The sequence below is a fragment of the Salarias fasciatus genome, chromosome 2 (genome assembly GCF_902148845.1).
Source record: "Salarias fasciatus chromosome 2, fSalaFa1.1, whole genome shotgun sequence".
Lineage (NCBI taxonomy): Eukaryota > Metazoa > Chordata > Actinopteri > Blenniiformes > Blenniidae > Salarias > Salarias fasciatus.
The window spans coordinates 25,561,635-25,579,743 of record NC_043746.1 but is presented as its reverse complement, the minus strand read 5'-3'; the positions used below and the strand labels follow the sequence as shown (position 1 = coordinate 25,579,743).

Genomic DNA, 18,109 nt, shown 5'->3' with positions numbered 1-18,109 from the left:
GTGGAGTATGAAAGTGAATAAAGTGTCAATTAAAATTTGTAAATCACACTGGCTTGTAAAAACTTCATCGAAATATCCCTGCAAATTCATATAAAGTGTAACATTTATGCTAAATACATGTTTATGTGGAAATATATGTACTTTCAATATTTCAATAGTAAAATCAAAAGCTTACTGAGTTTCACATTGCACAGAACTGAAAGTGCTCCACTGCATAGAAGGGTTAAAAAGGGAGGGCTGTGTTGTCATGTGCTGTGAGAGAAGCTGCAGAAATCAGGAGCTCCCACTCTGTTCCTGCTGAACAGCCCAACAACGGAGGATTATTATGCAACTGAGCAAAGCACACCAGCAGAGATATTCCCTAATGTGCAGCTGGATTCTAAACTGAAACATGTGAGCCTCAGTCGTTTCTGCAGATAAAGTCAGTTTAGACAAGATAGTTTCAATCAAATGTTTTGTGATTTGTCTTTCTGAGTAAACGGTGACTTGAACATGTCAGTTTCTGCACATGAATGACTGTGTGAAGCTTCCTCTTTTGTTCATATAAAACAAATGACCGTCCAGTCTGAGGTGACTGCTCACATTAATATTATTTGGACAGTTATCACACACAGCAGCTCCCGGTTTTACACTGCAGAGGTGCAGCAGCTCACTTTAAATCTCTGCTGCCTGGTAAATAATTTATTTGGAGTGTTGTTCTCCAGATGTGACCTTTATATGTATACGTGTGATCAGCTCACAGATGAGTGAAATCCTGCAGATCAAATCCTCCGTATCGACGGAAAAGCTCACATCAGAGTCAAAATAATGATGAATATTCATGTCAAAGTTAACATTTCATCAAGAAATTCTATAAAACATTAAAGCGACTGAGGGTGTCAGCATTCTGTCTCTAATCTTAGAGCTTGATCCAGATTTCTTCGTGTGTCAAAATGATTTTTTTCATTACATCAACATTGCTTCCGAATGCATCTCGAACAGGAGAATCAGACTGAGCTGATAGAAAACACACGAGGTGTGTGTGTGTGTGTGTGTGTGTGTGTGTGTGTGTGTGTGTGTGTGTGTGTGTGTGTGTGTGTGTGTGTGTGTGTGTGTTCACACATGCCACATTGTGTTTAAGTAAAACTTGATTTGATTCCTGCATTAGTGCAGCTCATTTATAAAAACCTAGAGGCTGCCGTCCAAACACTGGCCAAGTTATTTTTTAATTTTTTTGTGTGTTTTCGTTGCATTTTCACATTTGCACATTGTTCTGAAAATGATGTCTGACTACACAGCAATGACTGAAACACTGATACAATGTAGTTTTCATGGAGGCCAGCATTGTTGTTATTGTATATTTACTCACATATGTGCCAAAGAACAATTTTTTTTAAGCTAGTGACAAATTCTGAACAAAAAAAGCCATTAAAATCACTGTATTTTTATGAAAGTTGAGGTACAAACTATCTAAGAACAGATTAAAGATACCAGTATGAACAAAAGAAAAATCAAATCCAACACTTGCTGTTTTTCTCCGACTCAGATGCCGAAACTGCACCATGAGGTCACAATTTTTCATTTCCATACTTTCCTGGATCTGGGAGTTTCTGCTCACCTTTACCTGCATTGTGTGAAATGTTTGTTAATCTCTGCCTGTCTTCATCTTCACTTCCGTGTTGTGAATAACATGAGATTAATGAGTGACTCGTACGCCACTACATTTAGCAGAAACAGACTGATAATCATTGTTAGTGACATGGTTACGCACTGGCGTGAAACTCGCTGTAGTTCAGGGGCCTTAGACCAATTTCCTCTTGAGCGGGACAGGCCGGTGAAATTTTGAAACTTTTCAATTACCATTTTTCTCATCCATGCTTTCTCATGTGGATTTTTTCTCACTTTTCATTGTAATGTTAATTTCTTTGGAAGACTAGATTATTAGTGCATTGTGAGTGAGACAGGCAGCAGCAAAATCAACAGCACAACAGTGAAAACAACAATAAAACAACAAGACGCAAGAGAAGTGAACAGTGGTCAGAAGAACAGGGGTTCGTTTAGAGAGAAAAAACACTTTGTGACAGAACCAGAGCAGAATTAAACAATGGACTGCAGAGCAAATACATAGATAGCGTTGTGACAATTTTAACACAGCAATCAACATTGCTTATTTCGCTGCAGTGTTTTACGTGTGTTTCATTAATCTCTCCTGTGAGCACACTGACCCGTCTGGGCCACCACAGGTTGACCCCTACACAAAATTAACAAAATGTGCAAGGTCAATAGATTGCACAAGTGTAAACCAGTGCAGTCAATAGATTGTGACCATTGCATGCTAATTGGTATTCGTAAAGTGCTCGATCGATTGATCTTTGCCCAAAAGTGATTATCACATACATGTATGCAGAGGCATGCAATGTGGCTTACTCATGTGAGCGCAGTGGCTCATCCTCTCAATACAGGATCTCCGTACAGTAACGCCTGCAGGGAAGGCAGTCCTCCGGTCGCTTCCTTCGTCCACTTTACCGGCTCCTGTTTATGGAGTGAAAACACATTTCAGCACATCAAATAAACGATGGAGCTACGGGTCGTTTTTAAAGGACTGCTGTCGGCGTTGCTGTCTCCACCGACCTGTTGACGACACACTGGGATGACCGTGGTGTTTTTGTACAGTTTGCTGTCGGTCCAGATTTAAGCTAACGATCCTGAAAGATGGACGATGGCGAAGTTTCAGACGTTCAGACCGTTTCCACGACTCATCCCAGAGAACCGAACGTGGAACTGAGGAAACTGCTTTTATTTAAAACGTACAAGACCCGGTGGTTTGTGCTGCTGGTGTTGTGTTTGTTAAACTGCTCCAACGCCACGGTGAGTTTATCATAAATAAATCCCCTTCTCTATTCTTTCAAACGCTTTTAAGTGTTTTTCTGGGTTAAATGTTGCGACTCCAGGCTCAAATCCAACTAAAGGGATCAGTGACACACATTCCAATGTATTTTCAAGGTCGGGTAACACCCGAAACTGAAACACATCCCACTGATTTATATGAAGTCCGCGCAGGGTGTGTCAAACACGAAGTCCGCGGAACAAAAGTGGGACGCCGAGGAGGGACAATCTGGTCACAAGGATGACCTTAAAGCAGTTTGTCTCATCTGTGTGACGAGAATGGGATCATAATCATAACTTAGTCTGGAGGAGGGACGTATGTTATATTTCATGTGTTCATATTTCGATATTAACCTGCGCATTACACGTATCGCAAAAGACTAAACTAAAATAAAGTTTTCATGTATGCTGCTTTGTTGCATGATGTATCTGGGGTGCAGCCATATGATCAGTATGCCTGAAACCATCCGAACTGTACAAATAAATCAAAAGTAAATGCATTCTTGTTGCTTGTTGCGTTCACACAACCTTGTGTAAAGCGGCCGTGAGCGGTGCAGGTAGATGACATGTGGTGTGTGTGCAGCGTGTGATCCCTCCCTGGAGATATATTCAGAGTAAAAGCGTGCCGGTCTCAGCCGTGAAAGCCGAGCCTCCGTCCTCACCTATTCTGGGCCCCCGCGGGACTCGTCCCCTCTGCGGGGGCCATTGTTTGCAGGGCGCTGGTGTTTCCCGCTCACAAAAGGAGCTCAGCTGGCCCGGAGTCATTCATAACGTGGCAAATAACAGCTGATGAGCCGCTTACTCATCAATCTGTGTGACATTAATGGGCCTGCTGAGGGCTCAGGATTTATTTAAACCTGTGGTGGGGGGAGCTTGTATTTTCTTCTCCATTGTACGGAAGTATTGTTAAAGAAAAGTGGAACAACTCACTGAAAACCATCCAATAACCTATTATGACAGATCAGCGAACATGTTATTAATACTGGAACTGGATTTTTTTAAAAGGTTTTTAACTGCTTGACAGCTTCATTACCACTACTGGAATGAAGTGAAAGTACGTGATCGCATAAAGCACATTATGATGGCAGAAAAGATGAAAGGTGGTGAGGAAGTAAAGCCCATTTATCATTCTTTCACAAGTTTAGACTGAAGATTCTGGAAGCAGATGATGCTTTCTGTTTGACTTGCACAAAATATAAAGATATTTTTATTCATTTTGAGTGTCCGTTTCCATAACGACAGTGCTTAAAGACACTGTAAACACAACTTTTTGGAAACGGTTCCCATGATTCAGCTTTACAAAGACACTTTGACTTTTGCCTCTGTGGAAATGGATAAACTGTGCCACTTTTCAAACACGCTGCTTCTGCGCATGCGCACCATGGCCACAGTAAACGGTTGTTTGGCACACATACAACAATGGCTGTTTCCATGTAGCCGGACATCGTTTACAAAATGTTGGCGTGTAAATGCGAACATTTTCTGAAACAAAAGCTCAAAAATTAATCATTTTCACTTTAAATGTTACGTAAACATGGCTTTAGCCTGGTTTTCTTTGTGTGACTGACACCTCACAGTTCCAAATTGGTTTGAATGAAATTGATTCAAATTTTTTCACTTACTGTAAATCATAGAAATTGATTCATGTGGAAAAACCACCAATATCAAAGCATCCATTCATGGGAGCAGCTCATATGTTCATCTTCAGCCACTGTAAGATGCATTTTTCAGTTACAGACACGAGTTTGTGAAACATATTGGGGTTCTTCTGGTGAAAGAAACTGTGTGAGATTGTGCTTTACAGCATTACACCTAACCTGCGAGACAGCAAAAAACAAGGAAAGCGCAAAAATAGTAAAGCGATGCATCCCCACAGCGTGGAGCACAAGGCCAGCTTTATGTGTCCAGGTCAGCTGACTGCTCTGAGTCATGTTGGCCGCATACATTAAAAACACCTCATTGTTCACAGAGGTCAGAGCAGACCGTCCCCACCCTTTGTGCTCCTGCCGCCGCCAAGAGAGGAAAATCAGATTTATTGGGACGGGGCGGTGTGATGTTTTGTGGAAGAAGTGAGGTCGAATACTATTACAGCGTCTTACTATAAACAACTTCATGTATCTTTGTTTAAAGTAACTCTTCAGTTGTGTTCAACAAATATCACAAGGCTAATCTACTTTGATGGATTTATTTGCAACTGAAATCTTAAAAATAGGACAACTTGTATCTTGGAAGTAAAGTAAATTAAAAAAAAGTCAAATTTACTCTCAGACTCCACAGATTTCCCATAAATAGTTTCATTTTTCACTGGAAATTCTTCCGTTTTCGCAGATATGGATCACCTTCGCCCCGGTAGCCGATCAGAGTGCGCAGTACCTGCATGTCGGTCTGGACATGATCAACTATTTATCGCTGGTCTTCATGGTGGTGGCCATCCCGCTCAGCTTCGGGAGCACCTGGATGCTGGACACGCTGGGGTTACGGATCACGGTGAGAACCGAGGAGGGAGCCGACCGGGGTTTCCTGAACATTTTATAGCATCTTAGCTGAAGTAGTGAAGGCAGTTTGTGTTATCAGGTCGTGTTTGACTAAAAACCAGTTAAACGAGTTCAGTTCAGACGATGTTGGAAGATTTGCTGAGGAGATACGAAGCATCCAGAAATCAAAACAGCCTGCTTTTCTGTTTATTTAGGATCCTGTATTTTGGCTTCAGGATGCATGAAGACGTTTAGTTGACGATCTGACTCCATCTTTTCTCTCCAGTTGATTCTGGGCTCCTGGCTGAACATGTTTGGCGCCATGATCCGCTTCCTCGCCATGGCCCCGAGCCTGAGCGCCCAGGCCCGGTACGGAGTGGTCATGCTGGGGCAGACCCTCGGCGCAATGGCTCAGCCCCTCATGATTTTCGCCCCCACCAAGCTGGCCGCTCTGTGGTTTCCCGACCATCAGCGGGCCACCGCCAACATGGTGGCCTCAATGGGTGAGGTGGCAACGAGCCGAATCCTTCACATCACAACTAGGAAAGGTTTAGGAGGCAGTCAGATATTTATATCCCAGTATCAATAAAGCAAACATGCAGAGCTAATCGAGGAGGATAAAGGATATTGTGCTTTCAAAAGAGAATAGAAAGTGGAATCAGCCTGTGCAGAATGGAAACCAGAAGAACACACAGTTACGTTTCCCTTTTCCCTCCTCAGCGAATCCCCTGGGCATCCTGCTCGCTAATATCATCTCTCCTTTGGTGGTGACGACATCCGACCAAATCCCCACTCTGGTGAGTTGAATTCTGAAAGTGTTCCCCGCCTTCTGAAGGCCTCTGAAGTTCAGTGTCACTCACACACTTATTGGCATTCATCTTGAAATTGGTTTATTTGTAGAGATTTAATTCGCAAAGGATTTGAACAATTTTCTTTTTTTTTTTTTTCCTATTGAAGTCTTAAATCCACTTCAGATTTGAGTAAATTACACATTTTTTGTTGTGGGGAAATATAAAAAAATTCAGGATGCTTTGGATGGATGGATGGATGGATTGATGAGGGGATGGATGGATGGATGGGAGCAAAACTAAAGCAATCAGGCACATGTCAGCACATCTTCATATTCCTGTAATTGATTGTGACGTCTTTTTGCTGAATACAACTCGCTGGGATCCGTTTCTGGTTTTTGTTTTGTTTGTTTTGTTTATTTGCCTCCTCTCTGCAGCCAGTGAACAGCTCAGTGAATGAAACTGTGTGCGGTCACCTCACCTGCTAATGATGACAAAGCGTCTGACTGAAGGTGCGATCGGCCACTGATCACCACTTCACATGTGTTTTCCTCCCCTCCTCTAGCTGCTCGCCTATACAATCCCACCTAGCATCATCTGTCTCCTAGCAACAGCGGGGATACGGCGCAGCACCCCGCCGACGCCGCCGTCGGCGAGCGCAGAGTCCTCCGGATCCGAGCCGTTTTTACAGGGAATCAAACTGGTGAGAAAATCCTCTAGAATAGAAGGATCTGGACGTGAGGCTGAGGCAGCGAAGGAGTGCACATCAACACGTTTTGATGTTAGAGAGGGTTAAACAGAAAGTTTACTTTCACCATCCAGCTGCAGTCGCCCAAACTTCTCGTGATCAGACAGCCTGTGTTCTGTTGCCAGTCACATCCGAGCGTCTTCAGCCAGTATTTGTCGAGTGGTTGTTTCAGTTCTCCTTTTTCTCTGTGTGTTTTCCTGCAGCACGTTTGTTTTCCCTCACAAACTGTCTGATCAGTTCTTTTTTTTCTTTTTTTTTTAATCTCTTTTTTTTCCATCTTCCCCGCAGCTTCTGACAAACAAAGCCTACCTGGTCCTGCTGCTGTGCTTTGGCTCCGGCATCGCTGTTTTCACCTGCTTCTCCACGCTGCTGGAGCAAGTCCTGTGTGTGAAAGGATACACCAACGTAAGTACGCAGCAGGACAAACAAACCGCGAGGAGTGGACTGTTCGGCAGAGATCAGAAGAATGAAGCTCAGCGCGGAGAACACGTGGGGGCGATTCGCGCGTTTGATGAATTTTTTTTATAATGTGAAAAACAAAAGAGGCAAACTGACCTCGTGCCCATTTCAGATCTTCTAGTGATGCATCATGGGAGTGTTCAGTCATGATGAGACAAACAAATTGTACAGAAAATGATCACAATCTCAACATGAAGCTAATTTTAAGGAGCCTCTTGCTGGCCGACTTTGGTTCGTGGGCCTTATGTTTGACACCGCTGGTGTAAAGGCACAGTGTTGTCATTGCAGGCCAAAGAAATGAAATTAATTAAGAGAATCAAGTGCAGATAACGATAATATTCTATTTGGTTCAATGTGTTTAAGTGTATTCTGGTAATAATTTTTAATATCCTGTTGTAAAAATGTAGTGAATCCAGTATTGCCATCCAGGTTGAGAAGTGTAAAGTCTTCAAAACACATTAAATAAGACACACTCGGTTGCTGATTGGTATAAAATGTGACTGTTTCAGGACTTTGCCGGCCTGTGCGGCGCTCTCTTCATCGTCTTCGGCATCGTCGGCGCCGGCGTGCTCGGCGTCTACGTGGACAAGACCAAAAAGTTCACCGAAGCCACGAAGATCAACCTGAGCTTCTCGGCTCTGGCCTGCATCGCCTTCTCAGTGGTGAGAACCCGAGACAGAGTGCCGCCACGTTTTGTTGAACTGACTTCCTTTGGTTCCGGATTGAATCCAAGAGAAACCGGGAACACAGAGCGGTTCTTGTGTTTACTGCAGCTGTCAGACGCCTCCTGCAGTTTATATTTACACGTGAAGCGTTGAGACGAACGCTGACAGTAAACAAAGGGAAGTGACAGCGCTCGTGTTTGATGTGCAAACACTTTGAAGGCTTTTTATTTCCATCACGTTCCTCCGACCGTCGGATGTCTCACTGGAGCTGAGCGCAGCACGGATTAAATCTCTGTCGAATCTGAAGGACGCTGAAAAGACAAAGCTCTGACGACGATTGGAATGGGAAAGGTTGGATTCCTGTGCAGCAGCTGGCTGGTTGAATGCAGTTGGAGGTTGGAGGTGTAAAAAGCAGGGAAGTATTAAGACAGGAACAGAGAGGGGTTTTAATATTTTATACAGCAAGTTTATATTGTGACTTCTGTGATGTTAGTATATTCAAACTGAAACCTCGCCTGTATCACACAGATATCAGGCAGCAGACGTGGTAAAAGTTTTCATATTTTATAAGAGAAACTCGTGTTGAAAATTCAAGGTCTTCTCTCAGGACAGAAGGAATGTTTTCAAGTGCGTCTCTGGGTGTCCAACAAGACATTGGAGCTCCAAGTCACTGAAAATGCCACTTAGAAACCTGTATTCCATCCGTGTGCCATGGCGTCTGCTCTCCTCTCCTCCCAGGTGTCTCTGATGCCGCAGCAGAAAGTCGCCGTCGCTGCCGTCTGCTCCCTCTTCGGCTTCTTCGGCTTCTCCATCTACCCCGTGGCCATGGAGCTGTCGGTGGAGTGCACGTACCCGGTGGGAGAAGCCATGTCGACGGGGCTCATCTTCGTGTCGGGGTACTGCTGAGCTCCTCCTCCTCCTCCTCCTCCTCCTCCTCTCCTCAGGCTGACTCAGTGTTTGTGTGGCCGTCCAGACAGGTGCTGTCCGTCCTCTACATCTTCCTCCTTCAGGCTTTAACCACGCAGCTCACCGAATCCTCTCTGTCCACCTGCGGGGACACAGTCCTGAGCTGGAAACGTACGTTCCGCCTCCACCGAACCTCCTGTTTTTGAGAAGTAGAACCAAAGCATGCAGACGGTGAACTGTAAAGGTTCAATATGATTTTCTCCTCAGTACCCATGATGGTGATGGCCGGACTGTGCGCTCTGTCCAGCTGCTGCTTCGTCCTCCTCTTCCACACCCGCTACAGACGGCTGGAGGCCGAAGAGCAAGCCAAATACGAGGCCGAGCAAAGACTCCCGGCCAGCAGCGGCGAGTGCGACGCAGCGAGCAGCTGACACCGTCCGTTTGAGCAACGTCTCACTGCTTTCACATTTTTCCTTAATCCAGGCGTGAATGAAAGCTTCGGTACAACATCGGGGCCGAACATGTCCTGTAGGAATGTTTACTTTAAAAAAAAAAAAAAAAGTATTTGTAAGGGAGTTTGGGTCCAATTTTAAAATAATCATGTGTAAATTAAATTTTTCATTTCCATATTTTTATCAAACTATTTTTTTTATTATTCTAATAGGAAAAAAATACGTCAGACCAAAAATACAATGCTGCACTGCTGAGTTCAGGGTCCTGAACTGAGATACTTGTACTTCCAGGTTTTTTTTTTTTTGTTTACTTTTAGAAATTCAAGGTACTTTCAACACAATCTATCTCCAACAACTTTGTGTTTTCTTCAGAAAGTCGTGTTTTTCCTCAGATTGAACCAGACTTCTGTATTTTCTCAGAACACTGGACTTCTAACGGTTTGATGTTATTTCCAGAAGACTAGAATGAAGGTGACGCTTCTTGCAGACGATCAGGTCTCATAACTGTATTTACAAGGTACAACACAGTGGCCAGGCAGATAAGCAGAATAAACAGACTCTCCGCTCAGGGTCGCTCTTTATTCAATCTGCAGTGTTTTTCATATCGTGTGTCAATAAATAAACTGAAGTAATTCTTTTTCTTTCTATCGACACCATCTGTCCCACTGCGGCTGCAAATAATGTAATAATGTTCAATAACTTCATACTTTTGTCTTTTTTCCAATGTGTTGACGCCAAAATGTGAGGAGATATTTCAGCCGTACATGAATTTCTGAGAAATTAATTTCATTATTGTGTTAACAATGGCCAAAATTATTACGTTAGTGGTTGTTGTGCCACTATTTTAACAAATACTTCAACACTATTACAATAAAAAATGCTTTAACCACATTAATGACACATTTTTGAAGTTGCTGCCTTTTTGCAGGACTGCAGGTTTTAACACACACACACACTTGAGGGTTTTGTGCAATGCAAACATGAAGTGCCTCATATGGTTAAGTGGAATAAGTTGTTCAATGTTTTACATTTTTAAATGCTGTTTAATATACTGATTCCTTTTTACAATTTCATATAAAATGCACCATTTTTAACTCATGATTTTGAATTTAGTTGCTGATTAAAGTTTATTATGTCTCCATGTCTGAATAAAACATTTCGTAATGAAACTTGTCTTTTTGTCATTACATGCACACATCCATTTTTTCCACTCCACCTCTATAAAAGTTTGCATCTTCTCTTCACTCTAATCCTGGATTCTGACAACACCACACAGGAGGCCGGTAAAGACTCTGGAGTCTTTTAATTTTTTTTCCAATTCCACATGAAACAAATATAAAAAAGTAGAGCGCTCTCTAGATTCAGATTCACTTCTCCTGCTCCGTCTGGACTCAGACAGGTTTAAAAACACTCATTCACATGAACACAAGAGAGGTCAAAATGAATTCACCTAATTTAAAAAAAAAAGAAAAACACAAATTAAACAAAAAGAAACGATCACTACAGCGAATTGATGACGTCCTCAGTTGCGTTTTTTTGACCGACATGAATGGCACCAAACACAAGACGTGGATTAAAAAAAGAAAAAAGTGTAAAGAGGAGATTCTTGATGCAAGAGCTGGTAGTTCCTAATGTGCGGCTTCATCACGGCGGTGATGGAGCTTCCTCTCTCAGAGCTGCAGGGCGCAGAACTGCTGGTAGACGGCCAGGATGTGGTGGTCCAGCTCGGCGGTGAACAGCAGGTTCTCCAGGGTGCCCATGTACTGCTGGATGGTCACATGGTGCTGCGGGGGGGGCGGAGAGACGAAGGTTTACAGGATTTAATGGGCTCAGTAAAGCTTTGAGTTGAATGGTCGGAGCGCGGTTGTGCCGACTGCGGCGAGTTTTACCATGAGGAAGATCTGCTGCAGCCGCTCGATGCAGTTCTTGTACCAGGGCGTGCTGATGTCCACGCTGCCCGTCTCGCAGCGGACCAGGTGCTCCGTCAACAGCATGATGAAGCGCTGAGGGAGGAGACATGTCGGTCAGACGAATCTTATTCAGATAGAGGGGGAAAAACTCAAAACTGCTGAATTAAAGAGGACAGCTGACAGCTCGATAACACTTCTGCTTGTTCTTTTTCTTTGTCTCAGTGAGAACAGAAGCTGGTTAAAAGGCTTCTGCTCAGATTCAAACCAACATGAGGAGAAATCAGCTTCGTTCATTTTTTCCTCCATTTCAGAATGACTCATATTCAGGTGTCAAAAAGTTTATAAATGTACAGTTAAATTTAAGAACCACTTCTGCTTCAGTGGGCAAGTTCAAGTTTCAGACCCAACAAACAGGAAGTTGTTCTTTATTTCATAACATCATGTTGAAGCTCTTTACACGTACCATCTAAAATCAGGATCCAATCCATTATAATCTTTATATCGACACACTTGAGGAAAATTGTGTTTCAAAATTTATGATCTGCATTGAAATCGTTAGCAAAAATGCATTTTTAAAGAATATGTGCAGCGTTTGTTATTCAAATGCCTCTTCTATTGAGCCATTTCTCTATTTCAGATGTATTTATTACTGTATGTTTCAGTTACTCAACAGCATTTTTTAAATTTATTAAAGTCTGTCTCATATCTTGGGATTATTATATTAACTTTGCCACATGGGAGCAGAACCGAAGCGATGGAGGAAGAAACGTGTGTTGTTTCCTGCAGCAGCTCCTCCGTACCTGGAAGATGACGAGGAAGAGGTTCTTCTGCTCGCTCTGAGCCGACTCCACCTTCTCCTGCAGCCTCTCGATCTGCTCCTCCAGCTGGCCCTCCTCGTCCTCGCTGTTCTTCTCCATGTCTTCGTCGTCGCCGCTGTCCCTCTGGCAGCGTGGGAGCACACACACACGTTTTAACCGACCTCTCACACACACACACACACACACACACACAGTTCGTCTGAGTCTAGAAAAGCAAAGAAGAGAGTTACCCTCTTGTGCTGCTGCTTCTCCAGCTTGTCTTTGGCGTCCTCCAGCTCCTTCTGGATCTTCTGGACATGTTTGTTCATCTTCCTGATGGTCGAGTGAAGGATCTCCCAGACGAAGAGTCTACAGAGAGCAGAGCGTTTCAGTGTCCGGTGCCGGAGGGCTCGCCGCCAGCTGGAAACGGGCTGCTGCTCACCTGGTGAACTCGTGAGCCATGTCCTGAGAGAAGAGCCAGTTGGCGACGGCGGCGCAGTCCACGATCTGCGTCCGGATCATTTTATCCACCAACACTGCGATCATCTGAAGGACGGCAGAGAGCCGAGTTACAACGGCGACACGGTGAGCGGCTGCTCAGAGACCGACATGTGGCTGAAACCGTTTAACGTCAACATTTCAAGATGTGGGCTACATATTGGGATGTGGAGGATTTCCAGTAATAAATTATTAGCAATGAACCACATTCAAGCTTTACACCCGGTGGTGTAGTCCAGGGTCTACAGGGGCCATCCTCTGATCTTTCTGTCAGCTTCCAAATCTCCTCCGATTATTGTAAATACTTATTATAAATTATTTGATGTTTGGATTCAGCATTGTTCTTGTGGAAATTTGACCATAGAACCTCTTACAGACAGGTTTTGAAGCTTAAACTGAGACACATGTGTGACTTCCTGGTATTTCTAAGAGTTTGGCAGCTCGTCCCTACCTGTGGGTGGTTTCGCCAGGCTTCATACACCACTTTCAGGATGTGAAGCTTCCCCTCGTCAGTGTCGGTCAAGCTTTTCAGGATCTCGTGGAACCTGGAAGCAGCAGAGGAGAGTGAGGTTGGAGCGTCTTGACTCAAGCGTTCAGAGAGAGACAGGATTCACCGTGTGAATAACAAACAGTGCTTCACTGGACTCCTCCTCTATGCTTCTCACGTCCAAATTAAAAACATATATACTTTTCAGTGTCAGTATGGCTGTAGTGAACATACTTTCCGAGAGCGCTGAAGGAGTGGCTGAAGGATTTGGCTGCCAGGTGCAGCAACGTCTGCAGGAACACATCGATCTTCAGAGGGTTGAAGCTCTCCCCTTCGTCTGCAGGGGCAGAGAAACAAAAGCCACAAGAAACATGAGATGTGTACAGTGCAGGATTAGAGGACAGGAGAAGGAAAAATACTAATACGAACTGAACTGATTAGAATCTCAATAAATCTGACTGATGAGAGAAAGATGTCAAGTCAGTCTCATATGTGAGAAAAAGCCAGCAGGCTACATATTTCACTCTAAAAACAAATTGATCGATTAAAAACAAACCATCATCGTCTTCTTGGTTGGGGTTGGGGACTTCTTTCAGGATAGTGAGGATCTCTTCGTTCGACGCCCGGTTCTTGATGGCGTTTCCAACGGTGATGGACATGGCGTAACCCGGTAACGAAGCTGTGAGGAGACGAGAGATCCATCATTCCATTTATAAAACCCTCTCTGAACTCCCTGACGTGCCTCAGGCAGACTGCTGCTCTGTGCTGCTCGTCTCTGAACGTGCCGGAGACTCTTACCCGCGCTCTCGTCTGCATATTTGTAAATGAAGATGGGGTCGGCGGGGATCAGGGCGGAGAACGTCGGCGGGACGATGTCCACTATCCTCTGATGGTACGAGAGTCTGCAACGGAGCCAAACACGTTTTCTACATAAGAGGCAAGAATCACCCAGAAACAAAAGGAGATCTCAATCATTCCTTCAGAACCTCATGGACTTTTCCAGAACTTCTTTCACAAACTTGGGCTTTGGCTTGTCCACATCCACGGTCAAGCAGTCTGACCTGCAAGGAGGGAATCCATTCCGTCAAATCTAGATAAAAGGTCACTGTAAATGACTCTGGCGTCCATTAAACACAGCGGCGGCTCACCAGTCGTCCCAGCTCCACCGGAACTGGAAGTTGCTCAAATGGTGAGAGAACCAGTTGATTAATCTGTTGGAGTGAAGAGAATGAGGAGAGTTTACGTTACACACTGAGACTCTTTATGCGCTGGACGGATGTAAAAACGCAGAGTAATGTTACCTGTCTATGCAGGTGGTGTTCATGGTGTCCAGCCTCATGTAGAGCATCTCAGTGGCCTGAGCCAGCTGACCCACACGTGTTAAAGAAAAGTCTGGACGCCATTTCACACAAGGTTAAACCACAAAGTTCAGGAAGTCTGAAGAATGTGTTCTTTTGAGTATGAAGGATACGACTTGGGGCAGCGACCCAGGTTGCAACTTGCAGAGTTCGATAAGTAGAGTAGTGTACATGACGTCGATGTGAGGCGGCGACGGCAGCTGGAAAAGTTCTCCAAAGATCACCTGAGAGGGGAAAAAAAAAAACATGTCAAAACAGCTTCTGCTTTGTCCTCTCATAGAGGAAAGCGCAGATAAAAAGTCTTTCCTACCTCCACAATGTGATAGTTGAGAGGGATTTTATTCTTTCCTGGGTAGCTGAGTAACTGCGCAGCACTGAAAGCAAACAGCGGAGTCAGAAATAGACGCATCTGAGAGACGGTTGCGCTCCACATTCAGGCCATCAATCTCACCACTCACCATGTTTTCCTCTCTTTCCAGTGAGTTTTGATTATACAGTGCAGGTTTTCTTCTATGACAAATCTCTCCACAGAATGGCTGCCGGGCATCACTGGACCCTGTTGATGAAGCATGGCGACAGCATGAGGATCGCACTCCTATTTCAGATCACCGATTCCACGTGGCAGGAGCGCCGGCGAACCTCTGGGGCGTCGGTGTAGTCGAACATGCGGAAGATGACCCGGGGCATGGGGTACTGGGCGTCGGGCATGTGGCCCGGCGGGGTGAAGGGGGGCAGGTTGTGCTGCAGGGCTTCGCACAGCACGCTGTCGAAAGCGATGTAGGGACGGAGGATGTGACGCTCCTGCCAGCGGTCCTTCTTCAGCTTCTGGATCTGAGACCAGAGGCAGTCCAGGTACTGGATAGAGGAGGAGAAAGTCAGAGGATACATTTATTTACTTCAAAACAAGGAACTATGTTTTAATTTCATTCATCAAGATGTATATAGCTCTATATTTATCTGTTCAAGTCAATCTAAACCTGACTGTAGATCTCTCACCTCCTCCTGTGGATGAGGCTTCTCTGCAGTCCACACCTGCAGCATGGGCACGTGAGTCTTTACTCTCCTCCTGAGAAAATCGAACAGAAGACGGTGAGAAAGGCTGAAAATCATTAGAATGCTTCATATTCTCTGTAAAAGTTGGCATGTTACTTGAGGTAGCCTTCGATCTGGCTCAGAAGCCGGTCCATCTCCACATCTTTCTTCTCGTAAAGCTCCTTGCCGACCCAGGGCAGACAGGAAAGGACAACATACACAAACCAGTCGGACCGGACCTGGAGACAAAACACACAACACCAGGTAATGCAGAGAAGACCCTCAGAGATCCACTCCAGAGTTCGCATGGATCCCATGATCATGGAAGGTCAACATTTAACAAAAATCTAAACTTAAGACAACAATAGAGCTGATGATTGCTTCAATTGCTTACATACAATGGAAAAAAAACAAACAAACAAACAACACAGGGCATTTAAACATGTAGATCCCATCACATCATCTACTGATAGAAGAACTACAGCTGTGGTGCACATGCACAATCGCAGCATTTTCAAAAAGTTGTGTTTTCTTTGGCTCCGAACACTGTTGTTATGTAACAGGACATCTAAAGCACAATGAAAGTTTTCTGTTTTCACTTCAAAACACTGTCGTGTGAACGGGGCTTTATTCTGCTCCACATCAACCGTCTACCGACCTGTGGCACATCCTCCTCCTGAGTAACACTGACAAAGTTCTCAAACATGGCCACCATCGAGGGAGCTGCGATCACGTGGCAGTTGACCAAGTCGGAGAGAAAACGCACCTGATCAAAGAGAAATCATGGTGGGGAAAAATAAATTAGTGAGGTATTGTGATATTTGAAATCATTTAAAGACAAGAAGTGAGTATTTAGGTGTTCACATACCAAATACACAGCTTCGTTGTACAAGTTGTTTTTCAGCGTCTCTTTCAGCTGCCTGATCATCGCCTCCACAAACTCGCCTCCAAAGTTGTAGTTCCTGGCGTTGAGGAGGCCGACTAAAGTCGTGTACACGGTCAGCTTCTCAGGCAGGAGACGGGCGCTGTGGATTCAACAGCATTCACTGAGAACAAGCATCTATAAAGCATTTTGAAGAATCAAAGAGGGAAAAACCCCCATGAACTTACACAGCACACAGAATGCGAAGAATTTTGTTTTTGTAGTTTGGGAGATCTGCCTCTAGGACTCCTGCCAGACCCTCCAAGTTGCTCTCGAGTGACGACGTACTCTGTCGGGGAAAAAGTGACAAGTAGGCTACTGGTATTAAGGATTCGCTAATCAATAGATACCCACTTTATTTTATCTAACTTTGTTGAACCAAAAGAGTCTTATACTTTGAAGAGTTTAAATGTTGAGTAAAGTTACTAATACCAAAACAATATAAAAATATTTGCTCGTACCTTTTCCCCCACTCGACATATTAGCGACTCCAGACGATCTTCGATCTCAATGGGCTCTGATGTTCTCCTCCTCTTATGAGGTTGGCCTCCTGTACAAGCAACAGAGCAAACAAACATGAAACAACATCACAGCTAAAAGCAATCACACAAATACCGAACAGGTTTTGGTTTATTCAACAAATTTCATACTAGAAAGTAGCCAAAGAGATAAAAACTTTTTCAATGTGATGCATCAAGAACATATTAGTCTTTTCTGTTTCATAAGGGGTTTTTTTTCTTAAGGGGTTTGGGGTGTGCCAAGTCAAGTTTAATTGTATGTATATGAAATTACTTGTAAAATGTTCAATGCATGGTACAGCAACATTGTTGGAATGGGGGTTTTATTGTAGCAAAATGAGAGGGGTTGCATTGTATCCATCCAATACTCTTGTAGGTATTGTTTCTTCTATGTTTTTGAAAAAGTAGCCAAAGCGAAACACAACACAAAGCAACAATAAAAAAAACCAAAATAGTCATGTAGAGGATCTTACTGCACAGCTTTACAGGGTAACCATGAAGACACACCTAAATACAATCCAACACAGAATGATTGGACTAGAAATCCTATCATAAAGTGACATAAGATGATCTAAAGTGCCTCAAAGTCTCATCGTAAAAAGCAAGTTGACGCATGAATGGATGAAACAGTTACAAAATATCAAAAATAAACTCAGCCAATGAACCTGTACAGAGGCCAATAACAAAAAAATAGAAGAAAAAGTAAATGTAACTTAAAAGGAGATCGGGATTTTCAGGGGTGAAAAATACAGAACTTAATAAAATGAAAATATACATAGATAAATCAAGAACAGAAATCGAGGTGTTGAGCTGCGCTGTTTAACGGGCAGAAGCTAATCCGGGAGCTTTCGGTTCATTCTGCCTCTGCAGCGCCGCTTCACTCCGTCCTACTGGAATTCATCCGTTACAGAGCAGTAGAGACGAATATTTAGATTTTTTTTAGGATACCTCAAACACATCCAATATGTGGCACTGTGTGTACTTTGACGGCATAAACGCATCACACGCACGCTAACCGTTAGCTAGCCTCCGCTGGCTAGCCTAGCGCCTGAAGCACACATGCCGCGAACGTCCGCAGACTCACCCTCGTTGTCATCGCTGTGTCGCCTCCTGGACATGTTTCACCCCGCTGTTTCACTCCCTCTGCTGAAATAACACTCAAAATAAACACAACAAGTCCGCGAAAGAAGCCTCCGTCAGATTCCGAGTAAAAAAAAAAATAAAGCGGTC

The 18,109-nt window shown here is 44.0% G+C and overlaps 2 protein-coding genes across 2 annotated transcripts; one reads left to right on the top strand and one right to left on the bottom strand.

The window, feature by feature from the left end:
* The first annotated feature begins 2,486 nt into the window (after positions 1–2,486).
* Positions 2,487–10,520, top strand: slc49a3 (solute carrier family 49 member 3). Its single transcript, XM_030111027.1, has 10 exons — positions 2,487–2,847; positions 5,194–5,352; positions 5,626–5,842; positions 6,060–6,136; positions 6,693–6,830; positions 7,164–7,280; positions 7,844–7,996; positions 8,738–8,895; positions 8,973–9,076; positions 9,173–10,520. Exons 1-10 carry the CDS (start codon positions 2,692–2,694, stop codon positions 9,334–9,336), a joined length of 1,443 nt encoding a protein of 480 aa, XP_029966887.1. The 5' UTR covers positions 2,487–2,691; the 3' UTR covers positions 9,337–10,520.
* Positions 10,521–10,636: 116 nt separating this feature from the next.
* On the bottom strand, positions 10,637–18,086 carry ncbp1 (nuclear cap binding protein subunit 1). Its single transcript, XM_030111026.1, has 23 exons — positions 17,964–18,086; positions 16,823–16,911; positions 16,550–16,650; positions 16,308–16,464; positions 16,098–16,205; positions 15,557–15,678; positions 15,404–15,473; positions 15,047–15,262; positions 14,866–14,963; positions 14,718–14,781; positions 14,521–14,631; positions 14,351–14,415; positions 14,198–14,260; positions 14,036–14,110; positions 13,848–13,951; positions 13,606–13,728; positions 13,284–13,386; positions 13,014–13,107; positions 12,507–12,610; positions 12,316–12,433; positions 12,068–12,208; positions 11,247–11,360; positions 10,637–11,141 (listed from the first exon to the last, which is right to left on the bottom strand). The coding sequence occupies exons 1-23, from the start codon at positions 17,995–17,997 to the stop codon at positions 11,028–11,030; spliced, it is 2,388 nt and encodes a 795-aa protein (XP_029966886.1). The 5' UTR covers positions 17,998–18,086; the 3' UTR covers positions 10,637–11,027.
* Positions 18,087–18,109: the final 23 nt, after the last annotated feature.